Genomic DNA, 21,817 nt, shown 5'->3' with positions numbered 1-21,817 from the left:
GAGTCATTATTGTGGATACATAAGGAACCTCAGACAGGCTGACAAACAGCTCCGGTTTCTGCCTCGAGAATTCAAAATAAACATAAACTTAAGAAAGCATGAGATTCAAAACAACTCACATTTCTCCCACTTCTTTCCTCTGCTCTGTGCAATGTGATTTTTCTCACAGGATTCCAGGTGTCTGGAAGGAAGGGTACCTATTCTTTTCTACCTCATTGTTTTTTTCTTCATTCAGATATAATTTTATAGTTCTACTTGAGTCTTTTTCAGAAGAAGTCCTGTCTTTGAATTGTGATACAATCCAACCTTCTTAAATATTCACTTTAGCATTCTCTTTGTTTATGAGAATATATAGACTATCTCTATACATATACACATGATTTTCCTCACATATTTATGGACTTCCATGTCCTTGCCAGTATTACTAGAACATAAGAAAACCAAATCAAAACCCAATAATTTTATGTTTCTGTATGTAGAGTAGCATTTTTTGAGGAAATTTAATAAACTGCTTTCTTACCGTGTCAGAATCTTATTAACCATCACACAGAAGCTGTAGCACATGTTTTAATAAGGAATAAGAACTTCCTACAGTTCCTGAAGACCTAATATTTTTTTCTATTTGCCAAAGTGCCCAATATAAATGAGTTTTTAATTTCATTATTGCTATGAATTCTTGCAGGCAGATGTAAGAGAAACACTGAATAGCAAGACAAAACCTTAGGCATAACCTATAGGGCTGCTGCCATGTTCAATTTTCAGACAGGTTTTTCCTTTCAAAAATTTGGAGTTCTAGACAGTCTAAATGTATAAAATGCCCTTGCTGTTAATCTTATTTGTATTAGTTTGTTTTCCTTAGTCCCTGGAACCTCACTGATTCCATTTGCCATTACACAGGTGGTGGTTTTCAGATCAGACGGCAGCGTGCTCCTGAATGAGATGACAGTGAATGTGCCTCATGTGTCAAGTAAGGGACACAGCCTTGTATGTCAAGTGTCACACACCTGACTTCTCATGTAGGGGTGTATTTTTATAGAGGCAAAAGTGGAAGAGAGGTATTTAGCACTTTCCAAACCTGGATACATGGTGTGGGCATGCCCATTTGGTTCTGATCCCAGAGACCCTTCTTTATAAGTAATTAACTTGTTAAGTTTGTAAGCACTAGCATCATATCTAATTAGCCAGTGATTTTTAAAGGAAAAAAGATATTAGTTTGATCCTGGTCTCAGAGATCTCATGCTGGGTGATACATGAGAATCTAATAAGAAGTGTTTCTTTTGGTAGCCTGTGTGTGTTGGTTTATTACAACAGTTCATATTTTGTTTTTCAGCCAGCTTCTCAGTATTCAAGCCATCTTCCAACTACTTTATTGTACAAACTCCTTTTGGGCTTCAGATGCAGATCCAGCTGTTTCGAGTCATGCAGCTGTTTGTGACTGTGGATCAATCAGTTAAAGGAAAACTTCAAGGCAAGTGTCTATGCAAATGGGAAGCAAAGTCATGCTGTTTCACAGCTGAATAGTCATGTATTCTTTATATGAGTGATAACTCATGTTACTTGTTGGTTCAAGGGGAGAAAACGGAAAGAAAATTGACTCAAGCAAACTTGAAATATGTTTTTATTTTTTGATATTGAAATAACCTATCACTCTATTGCCAGTACATAAGTATTTCTTAGAATATTCCTAACTTTTGTATTTAGTTTAATTTTAAACTATCCACAAAACCAGGTTTATGGTGTATTTTGTGCCTTCAATATCATCAGAAGGCATAAGAAAATATGGGTTAGAGTAGTAATCTCTTGAAGCACAGATATCTTCATGATTACTATTCTTGAAGATGTTGAAGATTTAAACCAGGACTTCTAAAACTTCAGTATTTGTAGTATGCATTAAATTGATGTGGAATAATCAGCTGTTTCTAGTGTTCGTGTTCAGTTGTCCCTTTCCTTTGATCTTTCAGTATGAGAATAAGTAATGCTTATGTAAGATTTTTACCGTGTTCTCGAATAGGTCTTTGTGGAAACTTCAATGGAATGGAAGGTGATGACTTCAGAACTACCAGCGGACTGATTGAGGCTACAGGATCTGCCTTTGCTAACACGTGGAAAGCTCAGTCCACCTGCACAGACCAAGTAGAAAAGCTGGAAGACCCCTGCAGTCTCAACATTGAAAGTGGTAAGCACATTAATAAGTCAGATGGTTGGCTTCTGCCAGGATGAGCAGCGTCTGCTGTGTGTTACTGCAACAGGCGTGTAAGAGTTTAGTGGGGCATTGAAGATTTTTTACAGGACTGTAACATTAATAATTAATATCTGCACGTATGTATAGATACAAGCACTTCATCAAACTGAAGTGAAAATATAAGGGGTGATTAAAAGAATCCTAAGGTGGAAGAATGGGAAAAACAGACATTAATTTGTATTATCTGCAAAGACAGCTTGTATCTCCTATCATTATCTATCCTTATGTTTAACTTAGCTTTATGGTCCCCAAATGGAAAGAGCTGTGTACAAATTGCAAAAGTACAGTGCAGTTTTTGGTTTTATGATTGCATGTCTCTAAATCAAGATTAGAAATACATGTGTGGTGATTGCATGCAGTTTCTCCACTCCCCAAAATGCACACAGTTCTCTCATTTGTATTTCTGCTCTGCATTTATGTGTCAGCATAACTAGGCATGGCACAAGGAAGATAAGGAAATGTGATGAATTTATCTTTTTTTTGCAGCAAATTATGCTGAGCATTGGTGTTCTTTGCTGAGAAATCCAATGGGTCCTTTTGCAAGATGTCACTTAGCCATTGATCCTTCAGAATACTATAAGGTATTGTAATTTTGCACTCTTTTAGTACTGCCTTATTTCAGATGGTTAACTGTAGACATTTATCATTGTTTGAACATTTGAGACATCAGTGAGTAACTTGTCCATAAGAGATGCTGAAGTTTTTCCATTGACTGATTCAAGCAACATAGCATCCAAAGTATCTCATATGATGAGATCCTTATGGCCTGCTGCTGAATAATAATGTACATTTGTTTTGCTTTTTTACTTTTGTGACATGTTTATTGGCTTGGATATTTGGACTGAAAAGAAGACTCAAGAGTTGCAGATGTACACAGTTTAAGTTTAGAAACATTAGTTTCTATGAAGTGTGGGGGGGAAATTCCAACCATATATTGGTTGGAATGTAGCACCAAATCATTTTCATGCCAGAATGTCCATGAATTCTTTTCCCCCATGCTCATCTCTGTTGAGCAGTAACAGAGGCTCACCTGAGGAGAAGGAATTCTAAAATCATTGCTTATGCTTGGAAGTCAGTATGAGCTCAGATGTTGTAAAGGTCTTTGCAGACCTGGTTAATATTTTGCCTTTATTATTCTAGTTTTTGTGGATCTCTGCGTTTCTAAATAGTAACTGGGAACGAATTGTATCAATATCCTTTAAAAAATGTGTTCTCAGGAGGCTGACTACTTTTTAAAGGTTCAAGAGACTTGGCTTAGGTTAGAATAAGCATACAAATATTTTCATTGTGTATGAAATGAAGCAGCACTTTAACTCTCCGGTCTTTGTCCGTTCCTTTCATTGTTTTCTGATCATGGGAATTAATACAAACAACATCAGAAAAAGCAGACAGGACATTTTGTAGCAATCAAGTTGCAATTGCCCATTGATCTCCTGTGGACTTATTGACCCTTTTGTTCTTTTTTTCCAGAAATGTAAATATGACACCTGCCTCTGTGAAGACAATGAAGAATGTTTATGTGCTGCCCTGTCCTCTTACTCAAGAGCCTGTGCTTTCAAAGGGATCATACTGGGAGGCTGGAGAAAGAGTGTCTGCAGTAAGTAGTGGAACAGTAATCCCTGTGGAAATAATTAACCATGAGAAATAAGCAGGCTCTCTCTGAATTTGGTTGTCAGTGATCTATTTCACTGGTAAGGGATTTGGAGTATCTTAGAAATGTCTAATGGACCACAAAGAGGCAATGCTGATAATGTTTACTAATTCATGTTATAGTCTTCATATGTAATTTGAAATTTTTATACTTAAAAGTAGAAAGCAATATTTTTAACTTTCATCTTCTTTCCCCAGTCTAGCTAATATAATTCCATTTACTAATGGAATCCCAGCCATCAGGGCTTTTACTGTGCGTTTGTTTATCAGTGTCTTTGTTTCTGATCATCCTTGCTTTACATCAACAGTTCAGTATATTTGAGACTAGCAGTTTATTATATTGTGCTCCCTATCTGATTATCAGTATGTGAAACAAATAGGGCTATGAAAGTAGAAACCATTGGTAGCAGGTAAAAGTAAGTCTTCAACTAGTAAAGTTAGGTTAGTGTTACTTGTGACTTCTGATATTTTTGTGCTTTAATAAAATCTAAGGGAATGTTTTTATCATTACATTTGGCACAGCCAAAGAAACCAAAATGGAGATGTCAAGGCCAAATTGCCCATCCTGCATCTCTTATTTATCATTTTGGTTTTTTCCCCTCCAGGCAGTGAAGCATCTTCTTGCCCAGGAAATCAAGTCTTCCTTTACAACCTTACAATGTGCCAGCAAACCTGTCGCTCCCTTGCTGATGGTGAAAAGTATTGCTTGCAAGACTTTGCTCCTGTGGATGGCTGTGGCTGCCCACCCAATACATACTTGGATAACCAGGATAACTGTGTGCCTATCTCCCAGTGCCCATGTTATTACAAGGGATCATACCTGGAATCTGGGGAATATTTCACAAAAGATGGAGAACGCTGGTATGTTTTATTTTGCCTTCTTGTTTGTGGGGAAAAAGCCCTTTAAAAATTGCTTGTTAGGTGTAAGGTGCTTAGGCTTTTTTGGTACTTTAATGAGTGTTTGTAATGCCTTTCACAACATCTTCATGCTGAGCAAAGCATTATTCTATTGCAATGCAATTTATTAATAATTGAAAAGTGCAGCTTGCTTTGGAGGTGTGAGTATTGGCCTTCACAGACAAATGTTATTCTGAAGCTGCAGTGTTAATAAGGCTTTGTTAAGCAGAACGGTGAAATGAAGATAAAAGGCCATCTATGTGTTATGTTTGCTTTTCTAGCAGACACGGATTGCTTGTGTTTTACACAGGAGGAAGGTCCCCTTAATATGTATTCATTGTAACACAGGCTTTTGAAAATAACATACATGACTCTGTTATATTTTCCCATGATCTCTGGCAACAGTTCTACTTACTTCACTTTTCTAGTGTTTGCCGAAATGCAAAGATCCAGTGTACTTCAGTGAAAATAAGAATGAAAAGTAAGTGACATTCTATAAACTAAACTAGAATAAAATCCATAGCCAACCTCCCAACCCAAACCTACATCCCTTTTGAATTCTCCATTTACTTGTTTTGCATGTGTTTTTCTTTTTATGTAAAACAGTAACACATTTTCACTTTATTCTCTCTTCACTGAGCCCATTTTTTTCATAAGGATAGACTGAGATTTCTGTCTGAGAAACTACCACCTTTCACTAACATTTCTTTTGCCTTGATTGATCTAAACCAACAATGTACCTTTCAGGTGAAAAAGAATGTTCTTCTAGCAAGACATACTTTGACTGCAATGCATCCTCAAAGTGGACTTCGCAAACACCTCTTCAACTTAGCTGTCATACTCCTCAAACCGATCATGTATGCATTCAACTTTTCTTTGTGTCTTGTTTTTTTATTCCGTATTCTTTACCTCACATGGTGCTACACAGCAAATACAGTTGTAACTAGCAGTTTATTTCTCTTTGGTTTAATCTACCCTTCCCCTCCCCCCCACCCCCCCCCCCCCCGGTATTAATCTGTTGCCATTTTCACAATGGTTTCCCTCTCCTCTTTACTGTGTTTTCAGTAGTCATAATTTCCAAGTAAAAAAGAATTTGAGTTCTTAGACAATCAAAAAGGAAAAGACAAACATTAGAACCTAGAAAAAAAGAACCTTATAAAACGAATCACTATTAGACTGTGTGGTTTTAAATGCAGTTTTTAAAGAGTGAAGAAGTGGAATTAAGATGCAGTGCTTTGTCATAAGGTAACCATTTCTCCTTATATTCCTTAGTTCCAGACAGAGTGTGTCTCAGGCTGTGTGTGCCCTGAAGGTCTATTTGATGATGGCAGAGGGGGCTGTGTTGAGCAAAAAGATTGCCCGTGCATTCACAACAATGAGTGGTATTCTTCTGGAGACAAGATAAAAGTGGACTGCAACACCTGGTGGGTTATAAGTGAATACTCTCTTCTAGAATATATTCTGTGCAGTATATTCATAGCCATATCTGGGCTTATGTACTAGAGTAGCTGCAAAATTATCATCCTTAATTTTCAGGAATACTTTTTGCTATCTCAGTAAATACAGATTCTGCTGGCAGTATGGGGGTAGTAGTTACCTCTGTCTTCAGTAGGCATCTCTTGTTGGGAAAACTCACTCATTTTTTAAAAATAAATGCTATCAGATCTAAAGATTGTAGCTCAGTAGAGTAAAAATCATGTTATAGGCTTAAAAACAGGCTTAACAATTGAAGTTGAGGCTTGGATATTTTGCTCAGTATCACATTATATCAGGCAGTTGCTTGTTTTGTTCTCCAGTTTTAAAACCACACACTCTTGGTGAGATCTGAAAATCCAGCTTCTCTGCTCTCTTCTAGCACCTGCCAGAAAGGAGTTTGGAAATGCACTGATGACGTGTGCTATGGGACTTGTATGATATATGGAAGTGGCCATTATAACACTTTTGATGGGAAATTCTATGACTTTGATGGGAGCTGTGAATATGTGGCTACTCAGGTAATGCTCATCAGGAGGGCTGAAAAGGAATTTGATTGCCTTGAAAATCTACTTTCCTCTTTGGTTTTGTCATTCCTTATTGCCTATCATCGTTGTTCCCAAGGGGTTCACACATTCTGCCAGGATAAATTGTGTATTTTCAGTGCAGGCAAGCTGTGTGAATGTGGTTTTTTTGGTTTTTTTTTTTTCAGATATAGATATCATAAATTACATGTAACAGAACTACGTTTCAATGAGAGCTAATTATCATTTGTTAAATAAATCCAAATTCTAAGCTTAGAAACTTGAAACTTTTATTTAAATATATATTCCTTGCTTTGTTTTATTGTCCCAGTCTTTTTCCCAGGCTGAGACTGTGTTAACTGCTTATGTGTATGCATGGAAGTATGCATTTATGGCTATGCATCTGTAAAAATATGTGTGTGTAGGATGTCACATTTGAAGGAGCAGTAACTATTTATACATTGTGAAGATTTAAATGATTGCAATTCTTATGAGATTGAACTACAATGAAATATTCTACCTAATTTTCTCATGTTCCTTTTTTTTTCTTTTTCAATAGGACTTCTGCGGTGACAAAAATTCCAGCGGCTCATTCAGTATCATCACAGAGAATGTCCCTTGTGGAACTACAGGAGTCACCTGCTCAAAGGCTATCAAAATGTTCCTAGGGGTGAGTGACGACAGTCAGTACATATCAGGAATCAGGCATTACCAAAAATGTAATGCTCTAAAGTCATGCCCCTAAAAGCAGCGGTAACAAGCATTAGAGGCCCTATCAAATTATTCTGTAAAGGTGTAGGTTCTCAAGTGATGACAACTCTCTCAGAGGTGCTACACCACTCCCTGCCATCTTGTGAGTCATTGCAGAGGCTGAGCTACTGGTTTCAGAATGAGTTGCATTGTTACAAGTGTCTAATATTTTGTCTCATCATAGACGTTAGTGTTACAATACTTCTCTTTTATCTTTCAGAAAACTGAACTGAAGTTGGAGAACAAAGAGTACAAAGAAATTCAGCGAGATGTTGGTGATGATGTGCAGTATTGGAACAGGACAGTTGGCCTGTACCTGGTTATTGAGGCTAGCAATGGTGTGATGCTGATCTGGGACAAGAAGACTACTATTTTCATCAAGCTGAGCCCTGATTACAAGGTTAGTGCCTGTCTGTCTTCTTCTGAAGTAGTATTGTGAATAGACAAGGAAACAAATGTTCTTTTATTCTGACTCCATGTCTACTTCCTATATCCTCTGTGCACTGATGGTTAGCTGCATTATTACTGTCATAGCTTGCAGAAGTGCTTCTGGGGTTTCTTACAGTATGTCACAATGCATTGCACAGGATGCATAGGATGCTATTCCAATAGAGATAAACATCTCAGGCAATACTCTTGAGTTTATGAGTATTGATAGTCAATCATCCAGAATAATTTAGGGGATGTGGACTGACTGCACATGTGCTTGGAAACTTACATGCAATCTCAGCCCTGTTAAAACCAAACTTCCTCTGCAATGTATGGCCATGGTTCTGTTTCCTGAAATTCAGCATGCTGAATTGGAGAATATTGAGGCATTGTACAAACAGTGACATACTGTTACTTGAGGGGATTGGTGGACCTTAAATAACACTACCAAAAATTCACCATTGAGGGCAGATTGATACATTTTCTTTCAAGAAAAATGGGTCCCAGTCATTTCTTTTCCATGAATGAAGAAATGGTGATCATTATGTTAAAAATTTTTAATAAAAACTGCTTTGAGCAGAAATTAATTACCTCAGGCTTATATTATTGCGTTAGTTATGATAAATTGAGAATGGAGAATAAATAATTCTTCTCAGCTGTAAGAGACTTGGGCACCCTTTAATGTTTTAAGTTGGATATGGAGACAGAGATATGGGAATACACTAGATATAAATGATTTCAAGGAGAGAAAACATGGCAGCTGAATAATTTGCTGACGACAGACAAATAAAAATTTATTTTCTGAATAAATTATTTGACAGTAAAGAAGAAAGCAATCATTTACACAGACAGTCATTTGTTGTTTTTCATGTCAGTGTTTTGCTCTTACTTTACCAGAGCCTGTTTCTCATTTCCATGGTATATTTAAAAACTCAATTTTCTTTTCCAGGGCAAAGTGTGTGGTCTGTGTGGCAACTTTGATGACAAGGCAAACAATGACTTTACAACAAGGAGTGGACTGCAGGACAGTAATCCCCTGAATTTTGGAAATTCCTGGAAACAATCTCCCATGTGCCCAGATGTCACACAAGAGATTAAGCCCTGTGATCTGAAACCACACCGGAAGTCCTGGGCAGAGAAAGAATGCAGCATCATCCAGAGCGAAGTCTTCAAAATTTGTCACTCCAAGGTTTGTAGAAGACAGTAGGTGATGGGACAGCACAGTGCATTTCTGATAATGCAGAACCAAAAAGCCCACATGAAATGAATGAAGAGATGGTTAAATAGATTGATATCTTCAATTAAGTCTCGAGTACAGCTACAGATGTCAGAACATTTCATGTGGCCTTAGTCAAAGTAGTCTGAGTCTCTGTGGCAATGGGACTGTGTTAGTGGTGGTGGCAGCCCCAGCTGTACAAACCCATATTCATCACCACAGTTTCACTGCTACTACTCTGCAAGTTAGCTTCAGAAATGTATCCTGAACAGATCTGTGTTTGCTGCACTTGCACCATCTCTTGTTGAGAGATAGTCAGTATTACAAGTACTGAGGGCCTTACAATGATCAGATCCATCTCCTGATGGAAATTCATACCAAACATGAAAGGTGGCTGTTGAAGAGGCTACTACTTATTGTAGTATTCAATCCACAAAAGGATCTTTTTAGACACCACTGACATCATAGTTTAGATATACAGCTGCTGGTACTGTGCCTCCAAATTGTCACAACAAACACTGTGACAGCCCACAGCTTCCAGAGTACAGTGCACAGAGGGCACTCCTCTTTATTTCTCATCTCTTTCCTGATGTATGGTAATATTAACAACAGTTAATTACCATTACAACAGTTTGTTCTTAACTCACAGTGGAAAAGTCACAAACAATTATTAATTTAATTAATTTGTTATATGTTTTCATGTGGTTTCCTTCAGCAGCAAAAATCCAGTCGAAGTTTCTCCTCTTGCAATCTCAAATTAAAAAAAAAAAAAAAAAAAGCTTATTTTAATGTGTCATTGGATAAACTCCAAAAACTGATAGGCACAAAATTACGTGCTTTATATTTGCTGTGAATGCAGCCTTTCTGACATTGTTCACCATTTGGTTGGCAAAGCTTGCTGGAAGATAAGACTTCACTGGCATCAATTCAACTTGGTTTTGGGAGCACTAAAATGGAACTCTATTAGAAAATGTGAACACTGCCAAGGACTCTTACTTAGTTTTTTCAGTCATAGCAACTTATGAAGGAGCTATATTATTTTAAGTCTATTATTCCCCAAAACATATTGAGCAGCTTCAAGCCTGTAAGTGTTTGTGATTTGGTAAGTCTTAGACACAGTCTCATTCCTTCCCAGCTCAATTCCCATATATCAAGAGCTCTCAAACATATTAATTTGAAAACTAATTTGGAGATGAACTGGGGCATCATTTCTTCCCCTGACAGGTGGACCCACTTCCTTACTATGAGGCTTGTGTTCATGATGCCTGCTCCTGTGACAGTGGTGGGGACTGTGAGTGCTTTTGCTCTGCAGTTGCAGCGTATGCCCAAGAGTGCATCAAGGCTGAGGCCTGTGTTTTCTGGAGAACTCCTGATATCTGCCGTGAGTAACAGACAAACACAACTGTATCTTTCTAGCTGCTGTCAGAAAGCCAGTCAAATAAATCATTAGTACTGTCACTGCAAGGTCATGCTGGCTACTTGGTGAAACCTTTTCTCAGCGTATCAGGGAACTAACAGGCTAGTAAATTTGTGTATTTCAGCTGTCTTTTGTTCAGCCTGGCTCTTCTCTTCTCTTCTCTTCTCTTCTCTTCTCTTCTCTTCTCTTCTCTTCTCTTCTCTTCTCTTCTCTTCTCTTCTCTTCTCTTCTCTTCTCTTCTCTTCTCTTCTCTTCTCTTCTCTTCTCTTCTCTTCTCTTCTCTTCTCTTCTCTTCTCTTCTCTTCTCTTCCTCTTCTCTTCCTCTTCTCTTCTCTTCCTCCTTCAGTTCTTCAAATTACTCAGAATTTGATTTTAGCAAAAAGTATATATCACTCCCATGCTTTAGCACTGAACCTAATTAGTGCTATGTATATTAAGCGGTGTCCATTAGTGGTGCTAGTACTCATACCAGTACATCATAAATTAATGTAAAATAGTATTTAAATTAATATTACCTAAAAAACACTCAAATCAAAATTTTGAGATTCTAAGTAGCAGAAATATATAATTATTTTAATTTAAAAAAATAATTCAGATTCAGAGTTTGGACTAATTGGAGCTTTTAAGTGTAAGAAGCCAGTGAAACAAAAATTATAAGTTTCATTCAGCTCTGATACATAAGTTAATAAAAGCTCCTTCCTCTGTCTCTAGTCATCTAAACTAAATTTAAGTTGTATTCATAATGGCTCATATGCTTCCTCTTGGAATTTCAGCCTGTGTGATACAGCAAGATGGAACTATTTTGTATAAAATTGAAAATATTTAGGAGTTTGCTAGTAGCTATGGAAGAAAAATATTCTCAGAAATATACCTTTAATTTTAAACTAAAATAATTTTTAAAATAGTTTTTCTTTATGATATGAAGCATTTTTACCAGTGCCCTGAATATTTAAAATTTCAGTCTTTGGCACCAGTGTTTTGATGTATCCTAAATTTAAGCAGAGTAGCAGAAAGTCCAAGATAAATTTGGATAAATTGGATAAATTTGGATAAATTTGGCCAGCTTAACTTGTTGATTGATGTAGCTTGTACCTTTAAAGACCTGCTCAGAAATGCATTCTGGGAACCTTGTTTTTAATCAGCCTCTCTCTTTTCTCATCAGCAATATTCTGTGACTACTACAACCCTCGCAATGAGTGTGACTGGCACTACGAGCCTTGTGGCAGTAATATCACAACCTGTAGGATGATCAATAATGTCAGCACCAACTTTACAATACCACTGCTGGAAGGTAACAAATTCCCTGTCACTTTATATTGTGTTTTGTATAACTTTGTTCAGATATCTTTTAATAATTATGGACTAGTCAGTCAACTTGATGAGATGTTCCTAAATCTGCTACATTGAGTTTGCCTCCAGTCTTACATAAACGTTTCCTATAATGTAATTTATTATTTATTAACATCAATGAGTGATAGTTACATTGCTGTCAGCCACAAAACTAGTTCTCTGTTTGGATAATATCCTGAAACATGCATTATTATTACATCACGGTTATTTTGAATCCCATGCAAAAGTATTTCAAAAGCAAGAAAATCTTTGATATGGCAAAGAAGCAAGTCACTGATAGTTGGATGTTTTTAACCTTACCATTTTTTATGTACCAGATCATCTTACTAGATTAGTTGGCAACATTCACCTTCCTTTACACTGGAAAATATCTTTCATAGCAGACACACTGATGCTGCTATATATTGGATCTGTACTGGAGATTCTGTTTCCTTTGTAAATGCAATATTAGTAGGTGACAGTCCTTGTGGTTGATAATGCAATAGGAATTTCACATTAAAAGGACAGCAGTGATCCAATAATGTGAAAGACTTCACAAGCATCTTCTGGTTTACCACATGGTAAAACTGGAGAAAGAAGCTGTGTTTTTAGCCATAGAGTCTTTTTGGTCTGTACTGAAAGCACTTATCTCCAGTTTAGGAACTGGCAAGAAATGCCTTGAGTATGGCTTTGCTTTGAACTGCTAGTAAAAAAATTAAAAGGAAAAAATAAAACAAACCAAAACTCAAGAGAAACAGAACAAACCAACCAACCAACCAAACAAACAAACAAAAACAACACCAAAAACCATACCAAAAATCAACTAAAATCCCTAGCCAAAATATTTTTTAAAAACCCAACAAGCCTTTGTATTTTAAAATAATTTATCTTATATTATTAGATAGATAAGATTTGGGAGATGTCAGAAGGCAGATTATTTTATATCCAATTATCTTTCTTAATTTTTTTTTGTTGTTGTATTTCAAAAGAAATATAGAGCACACCTATTTTTCTTAGGATACCTTAAGTACAGTCTGGCAGTTTAAAGTGACTTTTAAGTACCAGTTAATTACATGGTGCTTCAGTTTAAAGGCTATTTAGAGCTCCAGTACAATAAAAAGAGAACTTCATGTCATTAATAATTGGAATTAATAAGAGTTTATTTGGAGGAAGGAGATACAATAATAACAACAACAGAATAATATTTTAAGGTGTACTTACATAAAAAAATGGAATGACAATTGACAGTCAATTATTCCCTTGCAGTGAAGTTTGGATCACTTCCTGAGGGTAAGGAAAAACACAGATAAATTATCTGTTTGTAGATAATTACCTGTACACCAGGTAGAGATACCTGGTGTATTCAAGACATATAAAAAAGGTCTAATGTTGCAAGAAATGTAGTGAAAAACATGTTTGTTAGTGAATTTGCTTCCATATTCCACACAAAAATATTATTGATATAGTGATCTATACAAAAATTGGGGTATTTCTTTGTCTTAAAATTACTAGTTGCCCATAGAAATGAGTATGAATTAGGGGTTTCTCCAAGGTATTGAACTAAGAAAAAGAAACTTCACTAGTTTTCTTAAAAAAACTTCTTACTTAATTCTCCTCACACCACTATTATCAGTGAGAACTGTTGAAGTCTTTTGGAAAGACTAATTGTCCACAGTTTGATTTGAATGGGAAGTTTTAGAATTCTTTCACTATGCTTGATTCAGTGAGAATAATTTACCTTCAGAAGGCAACATATCACTGTGTTAACTTTTTGTACTTTTTCTTCATCTTGTATTCTGTTCTACCTGTCATCAATAGGCTGCTACCCCAGATGCCCTAAGGACAAGCCCATTTATAATGAAGAGACAAAGCATTGTGTGACTGAAGATCAATGTGGATGTTACCTCGAGGATGGAACTCATGTACTCCCTGGGCAAGAAGTACCCACAAAAGAAAACTGTACAATATGGTATATAAAAATTACTTGCAGTAATTCACTAAATAATTAGTGTATGCTGAGTCCTTCATTTACTTTACTGGCCCTCAAACAAATAGAGATGCAACTTCAGGTGAAGAGCTGGTATATTCTTGCATTTCATAATTTTCCAAGCCCATAATAATCCAGATTTCAGGTTGGTAGTGTTATTATAATAAGTGCATTAGCAAATTCATTAATTATATCTGTCAACTGTCATAAATTATATAATGAAACATCAATGAACTTCTAAAACAACCATTCAAATCTCATTACTCATTGGGAAGACAGGGGCTACTCTGCCTTGCATTCTCACTTAAAACTGGGACTTCAAAATCACTGTAGTCTAGAATACTCTTGCCCTGAAAGAGATAGTTGAGTCCTAATTGTTCATGCTTAGAGTGTTAGCAATGACAGCACTTACACCTCTGGCTCCACGTGGTGACCAGAGAATAATCTGATCTAGCTGTAAGTTCACTCTGCAAAACAGTTGTTATTGCAGTATTGCAACTCACAATTGAACTGAAAGTGGTGACTTAGTTTGAAAGAAAAATGGTAGGCAATACTAGAAAATATACCAAGAAAAATATCCAGCAGTGCGAATGAAGATCAAATGACAAATATCTATGTTTCTGTGCTCTTGACTCTGCTAACAGGTGTCATAAAATATCAGCAACATTTTAATTTTTGAAATTTTTTCTTTTAGTGTCTGTGTCCCATCAGGATCCATACAGTGTAAACCAGTCCCAGGTAAATAACATTTGGGTTTTTCTGGAAAAAAGAAGAAAAGAAAATGTACAGAACTGCTCTGTCTGACTTTACAAAGGCTTAGTATTTATTTAGAATAATTCTTTCCAGTGCTAGTGAAAGTTGTGACTAAAGAAAATTTGGCAGCACTTTTGTTGAGCCTTGCGCTTAGTACTTCTGGTTAAACCTTTTTGTCGTGCCCTTTCAGTCTTTCTCCTTATGTCCCATATCCAAATGAATGGATTTCACTACGAGTTTGCATTTCCTGAACATATAGTTAATAATATAAAAGTGTCAGATAGTAAATTGCAATTATTATTTCTCTTAGAACATTTTAAAAAAACTACTTTCTAAGTCTGTACCACCAGGCATTTTATTCAGGACTTGATTAAATATGTTCTAACATTGCTTTAAATGTAAAGATAAATTAGCACAATATAGTAGATCTAAGCTCCGGGTACAGGTCTGAAAAACATGCATGACTCATGTAAATGCTCTCTTTTCCATAAGAATTTTGCCTCTGCCTCTTATGTGGTAGTAGAAAAATTGCAAAGTAAAGTCCTTTCTTGCAGGGTGTCCTTGTGTCATCAATGGAACAAGTTATGAAGTAGATGCTACTGTGGGAGTAGTACAGGATGGAGACACATGTATAAGATATGTTTGTGCAGAAAATGGCTCTGTAGTTCCTGCTGAAGTCTATCCTTGTCCAACATCTTCACCTACAACCATTTCAACCTCCTCCCCTCATAGTACTCTTACCACCACCACCACCACCACCACCGGTAAATCATCAATAGAAATGTGATCTAAAAATTATTTTCTTTAAGGAAAATATTTTAAATATAGAATATACAATTTTACAGGATTATAGTTGACACAGATAGAGCAATATTTATGGATTGTTTTATCACACTACACTAAGAAAGACTTGTAGCATTTTGAGTTGATTTATTTCTCATGAAAGAAATTGTAAATATAAATCTATAGGGTGCCTTCCTATTTTTGAAAAAAAAAGTTAGCTTTTCCATATCCTAATGGGAGAGTAGAAACAATGTTAGGAATGTCAGCAAAAAAAAAAAAAAACAACCACAAACTCTTTTATTTCTTTGAAATTATCTCTTTTTGTTCTATTTCAGTTTCCACTACAAGCCGCCCAGTAACTACAAGTAAGTTATAAATAAAAAACAAGGTTGTTAAAAATATCAAAGGAATATTTAAAGGAAAAATAATTTAAAGACAATCAATACAGAAAAAAATACATTTTAAACAAAAATGAATAATTTTTTTATAATTTCAAAAGTGCCATTAGTATAAAGAGAAGAAGGACCTTTAAAGGCTTCAGCTTGGTGATTTTATTTTGATGCAAAACTTCCAGTTTAAAGACTTGGTAATACAGAACCGATTTTAGAACTCTTTTTGGAAAGATTACAAATTGTAATGCAGTCCTCTAGTCCTTAATGGAAGAAAACAAAAAATGGATCTTCTCAGGATGTTCTCTGTAAAGTCTGAAACCTCTGTCTTCTCTTGCAGCTCCATGCATAGTCACAGAACTAATCTGTGATTGGACTGAGTGGTTTGATGTTAGTAAACCTGAAGAAGATGGTGGTGACTATGAAACATATGATGAAATAAGAAAACATGGAAACAAAATATGTACAGCTCCTGAAGAAATTGAATGCAGGGCTAAGGATAAACCTGATGTTAGCTTAGAAGAACTTGGTCAGAAAGTAGAGTGTAATGTTAAATATGGGCTAATCTGTAAAAATGATGAGCAGGATGTAACTATGTGGCCACTTTGCTATAATTATGAAATCAGAGTAAACTGTTGTGAGTGGCAACAAAATCCTTGTGAGCCTACAATTACACCTACTATACCACAAACTTCCACTTCAACTACCATCCAGACAACAACCAGCACTTCAACAGAAATTACCACCATGCCCATACACATCCATTCCACAACATGTGAGTATAAACCATCAGTCCCCACTCCAGTAACTTCAACATCTACAGCTATTTAAGAGAAAAATACTCTGTGATCTTACTTTGCCTTTGGAGAAATAAAGGGCGATTGGCTACTAAAGTCAGGTCACAATCCTAGAAAACATTGGTCTGCAAGGAAGTCTTACTTAGGAGGGTTTGGACTTTTAAGCTTCTGCTGGAGACAATATTTCCAGAGGGACCTGCTGTGTGAGAAAAGAGTAGGCCATTCTTCAAACTCCTGTTGCTAGAGGCATTATCTGGGTGGGGCTGCACAGGCTTCCTTCTTCAGGCTGACGTGGTCTTGCTGATTTTGTGAGAAGCACTTTCCAGCACAATGCCTAATCTCTTCACTAGGAAAAAAGGGCCATGACCCTCTCTGTGCATGGATTCTGCTTTCTGGGGCCAGAAAAGGAGGGCTCATGCTAGGGACCTTTGCAGTGCTAAGAGTGGGCTGAACTCTCTAGGTCTGTGCCAGCTGCTTCATGCACAGCTTCTGTTCAGTTCCTACTGAGTCCCACTCATGCATTCGTGTCTTTGTTCTCTGTCCCTGCTGTTTCTAGCCCCACCTCCACCCACACCAAGCACACCAAAATCAACAACCACTACCTTGCTGACGGAGACTCCCACCACCACCAGTGCCCCGACAACAACAACCACTGTTACTGGACCACCAACACCCACCTCAACTACTTCAAGCACATCCTCACCAACACCAACATACACCACCACCACCACAACTCCAGGTACTTCTCTGGACTGTTCTCTGATGTGTTCCTTTGCTATGGGAGAAATGAAGGTGCCTTGGCCCCTCCTTCAGTGTGTCTCCATGGGATTGCAGATTGGAGGAATTACTGTTCATCCCCTGAAGTGCCCTGTGTTCAAAGCTCGTCTTTCAGCCAGTGAGTTAAGAAGAACAAGGATTTAGGGGTCCTAGGGTGAAGGTCTTTGTTTCCCTGACTCAAAAAACTCCCAGGCAAAATTTCATGCTAGTGCCCAGCTTAGACAGATGCTGAACTGATGGAAATTCTTGATTTTCTTGCTGTTGGACCTTGTCCTTCAGGTGGCCAGAATGTAGTCACTGGACCCACACATGCAGGGAAATTGGAGTGAGGCTTTAGTCTGTGACACTCTCATTCTAGGAACAGCTGGGCAGACTTTCTTTCTTTTCTCCTTCTCCTTTGGCATATCAGTACATGTGCCTGACAATGGTTCTAGATCTTAGAAGCAAGGCTTACACTGGGAGATTTTTGGAAACAGTCTTACACTAAAAAATGCCACTTCTTGTGAACTGTAGCCTTTTGCAGATGACATCTGCTAGAACTCTGGTAAGCCCTTCATTAGGCTGACATTCCACGAGGGGGAAATTTCATGATGGTCATGCAGAAACTTACTTCTCTTCACACTTCCATCTCTGATGATGAATTCATCACACAGCTCTTACTGCAAGGATTTGTGAGGTGTTAAGATAGTGAAGCAGAGATAGAAAGTCCCAGAGACATAAAAAAGCAATATGCCTCCTCATCTCTTACCTATTGGTATGTCTCTCTGATTTTGTGAGAAGCACCTTCCAGCACCATCCCCAGTCTCCTAGTTAGGAAAAGAGGGCCATCACCCTTTCTGTGCATGGATTTCAAGGATTCTTCTCTCTGGGGCCAGAAAGGAAGGGTTGGTGCTAGGGATCTTTGCTGATCTACGTGTGGGCTGTTACCTCTAGGTCTGGGGCACCTCCCTCATGCACAGCTTCTGTTCAGTTCACACTGAGTCCCACTGATGCCTTTGTCTGTTTTCTCTCTCCCTGCTGTTTCTAACAGGCACACCCAGCACAGCATCTCCTACACCAGAAGTGACACCCACTTCCACGTCAGCAGAGACTCTCACCACCACCACCACCACCACCACCACCACCAGCAGCAGACCAACGACGACAGCAACAACTGTTACACCAACCATCTCAACTCCTATAAGTATGATCTGAAACCAAGTAATTCCTGCCAAAAGCCCTGTGCCTCCAACTACAGCACCAACAAATAATTCTCTGGCTTTGTTGTCATTTCTGGCCTTGCTGTGGGAGGTAGTGAAGATTCATGAGCACATGCATTTGTGGCTGTGGAAGGGATCAGGGATGGGTGTAATTTCTGGGCAACCTGTGGCCAAGTCTGGCCCTTGTTCTGGCTATTTCATAAGGAACAAGGATTTAGGGGTCCTTGGGGAAGGTCTTGTCTTCCCTGATTCAACAGTGCTCCAAGGAGGTATTTCATACTTGTGCCCAGATTAGACAGATGCTGAAGTGATGGGAATGTTGCTTTTGCTGCTATTGGACTTTGTGCTCCAGCTGTCCAGAATGTAGTCACTGGACCTTAGGTGTGCAGTTGGAGTGGGGCTAAAGTTTGTGGCGGTAGCACTTCAGGCTCTGTTTGGTCACAGCTGTGCAGACCTTCTTCTCTTTCTCTCCTGTTTTGTTTCTGTGGCCATCTCTACTCCTTACCAGCTGTTTGGGCTGTGGGATGCTTTCCTGGCTTTTGCTGGCCGAGTCTGGGGATTGGTTTCAGAGCTCAGATTGCCACATTTGACAGACATAAACTCTGGGCAGCATTCCCATTGGTGCTTGTCTCCATCGATCTGTGTGCTGCTGGGAAGTGCTGGGAAGCACTGGGAAGCAGCTGAGGCTTAGTCAGCAGCATGTGTCCAGTGCCTGCTTTCCCTGTCGTTGGGTGCCTTCCGAGTGGTTGTTTTCTCTGTGCGATATTGAGGTGATATGCATGGCCCAAGCAGCTGAGAGAGTGGCAGGAGTGTCTGCTTAGTCCCGCTCTGCCGCCTGTATGGGTCTTATGTGAGAGGTTTATTGCACACGAGAGTCCATACAAAGCCACGTGACCCAGCTGTGGGGGACACACACATAAGTCATGAGTGCCTGTGTCCTGATTTGGGCCAGGAGTGGTTTGTAGGGCCAAGAAGGAGAGGCTGGCCACACCATCGAGCTTTCTTATGGCCAGTGTTGGCTGAGTGCAGTAGCAGCCTGTGGGGCGCTGCTGAGTGCAGGGGATGCCCAGAGCACGACCTGAGTGTGAAGTGGTGCCCTGCATTGTTGTCTCTGTCCTGTTTCTAACTGTCTGTCTCGTTGTCACCTCTCAGAATGTGAGTGCATCTGGTCGGACTGGATCGATGTGACTTACCCGGATGGTTCTGACAGGAACAGTGGTGACTACGAAACCTTTGAGAACATTTGGAAGCAATACCCCTCCTGGGAGTGTGCAAAAGTTGAGAATATTTCCTGCCGAGCAGAGAAATTCCCTAGCTCTTCCATTGCAGATTTAGGGCAGAAAGTGGAATGTAATGTTAACGTAGGGCTCATCTGTAACAATAAAGATCAGCAGATAGGAGGTATAATACCAATGCCAGTCTGCCTCAACTACGAGATCAGTGTCTGCTGCACCCCCAACAAACCAGAGTGTCTTCCAACTCCAAGCACCACGAGCACCACAACTTCCACAGCTTCACCCACAACGAGCAGTGTGTCCCCTCCAATATCAACCACCGCTCCAACGACAACAGCAGAGACTCCCAGTTCTACCACCACCACCACCACCACGATGCCCCCCAGCAGCACCACCACTAGTGGCAGCACCTCACAGACAACAACAACTGTTCCTATCTCAACAACGCCCGTTTCAACTACTTCAAGCACATCCACGCCCACACCAACCCACACCACCACCACACCAACTCCAGGTACTTCTCTGATCTGTGCTTTCACATGTTTCCTTGCTGTGGGGAGCTGAAGGTCTTGTGAGCACCTCCATTTGTGCCTCTCTCTGGGATCTGAGATTGGACTAATTGTTGTGTTTTCCCTGAAATGGCCTTTGCCCAAAGGTGGCCCTTCGGCTGGCTGTTTCAGAAGGAGCAAGAATACAGGGCTCTATGTCCTCCTCTCCTGTGGAGACCTTAATCCTCTTGTTACTGTGCATACATCCTTCCCTGACCACAGATTCCTGTATCAGCTCTTACTCCATGAGTTAGTGAGATGTTCAGATAATGAGGCAGAGACAGAAAGCTCCCAGTAGATGAAAAGCATTACTGCTCCTCCTCTCTTCCCTATAGGTAGATCTCTGATTTTGTGAGAACCACCTTCCAGCACTATCCCCAGTATCATCACTAGGCAAGGCGGTCTGTGACCCTGTGTGTGCATGGATGTCAGGGATTCTGCTTTCTGTAGCCAGAAAGGGAGGGCTGGTTCTGGGGACAATTGCTGCACTAAGGGTGGGCTGGCCTGTGTATGTCTGTGGCTGCTGCCTCATGCACAGCTCCTGTTGAGTTCACATTGAGTCCCTCTGATGCCTTTGTTGCCTTTGTTTGTTTTCTCTGCCCCTGCTGTTTCCAACAGGCACAACTCCACCCACACCGAGTACACCAAAATCAACAACCACTACCTCGCCACTGGAGACTACCGCCACCACCACCAGCAGCCCTCCAAGCTCAACAACAACAACCACAACAATGGTTACTGGATCACCAACAACCCTCTCAACTCCTGGAAGTATGTTCCCAGTAGTAGTAATTCCCAACAAATTACTCTGCATCTAACTACACAACTAACAATAATTATCTGTTCCTGTTGTCATTTCTGACCTTCTACTGGGAGTACTGAAGGTCTGCGAGTACCTCCATTTGTGGCTCTGGATGGGATTAGGGATCAGTGTAACTTCTAGACATCGTAGGAAATGTCATGTGCCCAAAGCTGGCCTTTTGGTCTGGCTATTTCAGAAGGAAAAATTATTCTGGGGTCTTGGGGAGAAGGTTTTGACTTCCCTTATTCAACAGTACTCCAAGGAGGGATTTCATCCTGGTGCCTCATCTTAAACAGATTCTCAAGTAATGGAAATTTTGCTTTTACCTTTGCTGGTCTTAATCCTTCAGCTGGCCAGAATGTAGTCACTGGACCCATGGAGTGCAGTTGGAGTGGGACTTGGTCTTGTGCCACTTGCATTTCAGGCTTTAGTTGGGCACAGCTGTGTGTAGTTTCCCACCTTTCTCCTTTACCTTTTACTGTTAATGGTGTTTGGCTACTATAGGTGTAAGAAGGAAGGATTCTTCTGCCAGGCTTTTGGGAACAGTTTCAGTCTGCATACTACCCTTTGCTGTGAACTGTGGTCTTTGGCTGATCAGATTCATTAGTACACTGGGAAGC

General features: G+C 39.1%; 1 protein-coding gene across 1 annotated transcript in view; it reads left to right on the top strand.

The window, feature by feature from the left end:
* The window catches only part of MUC2 (mucin 2, oligomeric mucus/gel-forming), a 53,746-nt gene that overhangs the window by 8,216 nt on the left and 23,713 nt on the right, over positions 1 to 21,817 (top strand). The window contains exons 11-34 of the mRNA XM_053980695.1: positions 898 to 967; positions 1,331 to 1,468; positions 2,012 to 2,176; positions 2,729 to 2,823; positions 3,713 to 3,843; positions 4,502 to 4,753; positions 5,218 to 5,270; positions 5,537 to 5,646; positions 6,062 to 6,213; positions 6,645 to 6,783; positions 7,346 to 7,456; positions 7,757 to 7,936; positions 8,915 to 9,154; positions 10,406 to 10,562; positions 11,761 to 11,889; positions 13,746 to 13,896; positions 14,609 to 14,652; positions 15,222 to 15,431; positions 15,786 to 15,815; positions 16,180 to 16,614; positions 17,193 to 17,531; positions 18,444 to 18,596; positions 19,765 to 20,361; positions 21,014 to 21,166. Of these exons, the coding sequence (XP_053836670.1) occupies positions 898 to 967; positions 1,331 to 1,468; positions 2,012 to 2,176; positions 2,729 to 2,823; positions 3,713 to 3,843; positions 4,502 to 4,753; positions 5,218 to 5,270; positions 5,537 to 5,646; positions 6,062 to 6,213; positions 6,645 to 6,783; positions 7,346 to 7,456; positions 7,757 to 7,936; positions 8,915 to 9,154; positions 10,406 to 10,562; positions 11,761 to 11,889; positions 13,746 to 13,896; positions 14,609 to 14,652; positions 15,222 to 15,431; positions 15,786 to 15,815; positions 16,180 to 16,614; positions 17,193 to 17,531; positions 18,444 to 18,596; positions 19,765 to 20,361; positions 21,014 to 21,166 (4,234 nt within the window). The remainder of the gene's footprint in view (positions 1 to 897; positions 968 to 1,330; positions 1,469 to 2,011; positions 2,177 to 2,728; positions 2,824 to 3,712; positions 3,844 to 4,501; positions 4,754 to 5,217; positions 5,271 to 5,536; positions 5,647 to 6,061; positions 6,214 to 6,644; positions 6,784 to 7,345; positions 7,457 to 7,756; positions 7,937 to 8,914; positions 9,155 to 10,405; positions 10,563 to 11,760; positions 11,890 to 13,745; positions 13,897 to 14,608; positions 14,653 to 15,221; positions 15,432 to 15,785; positions 15,816 to 16,179; positions 16,615 to 17,192; positions 17,532 to 18,443; positions 18,597 to 19,764; positions 20,362 to 21,013; positions 21,167 to 21,817) is intronic.

This window comes from Vidua macroura, chromosome 6 (genome assembly GCF_024509145.1).
Source record: "Vidua macroura isolate BioBank_ID:100142 chromosome 6, ASM2450914v1, whole genome shotgun sequence".
Classification (NCBI taxonomy): Eukaryota; Metazoa; Chordata; class Aves; order Passeriformes; family Viduidae; genus Vidua; species Vidua macroura.
The sequence above is the reverse complement of the archived record's forward strand: the minus strand, read 5'-3'. Positions and strand labels throughout refer to the sequence as shown.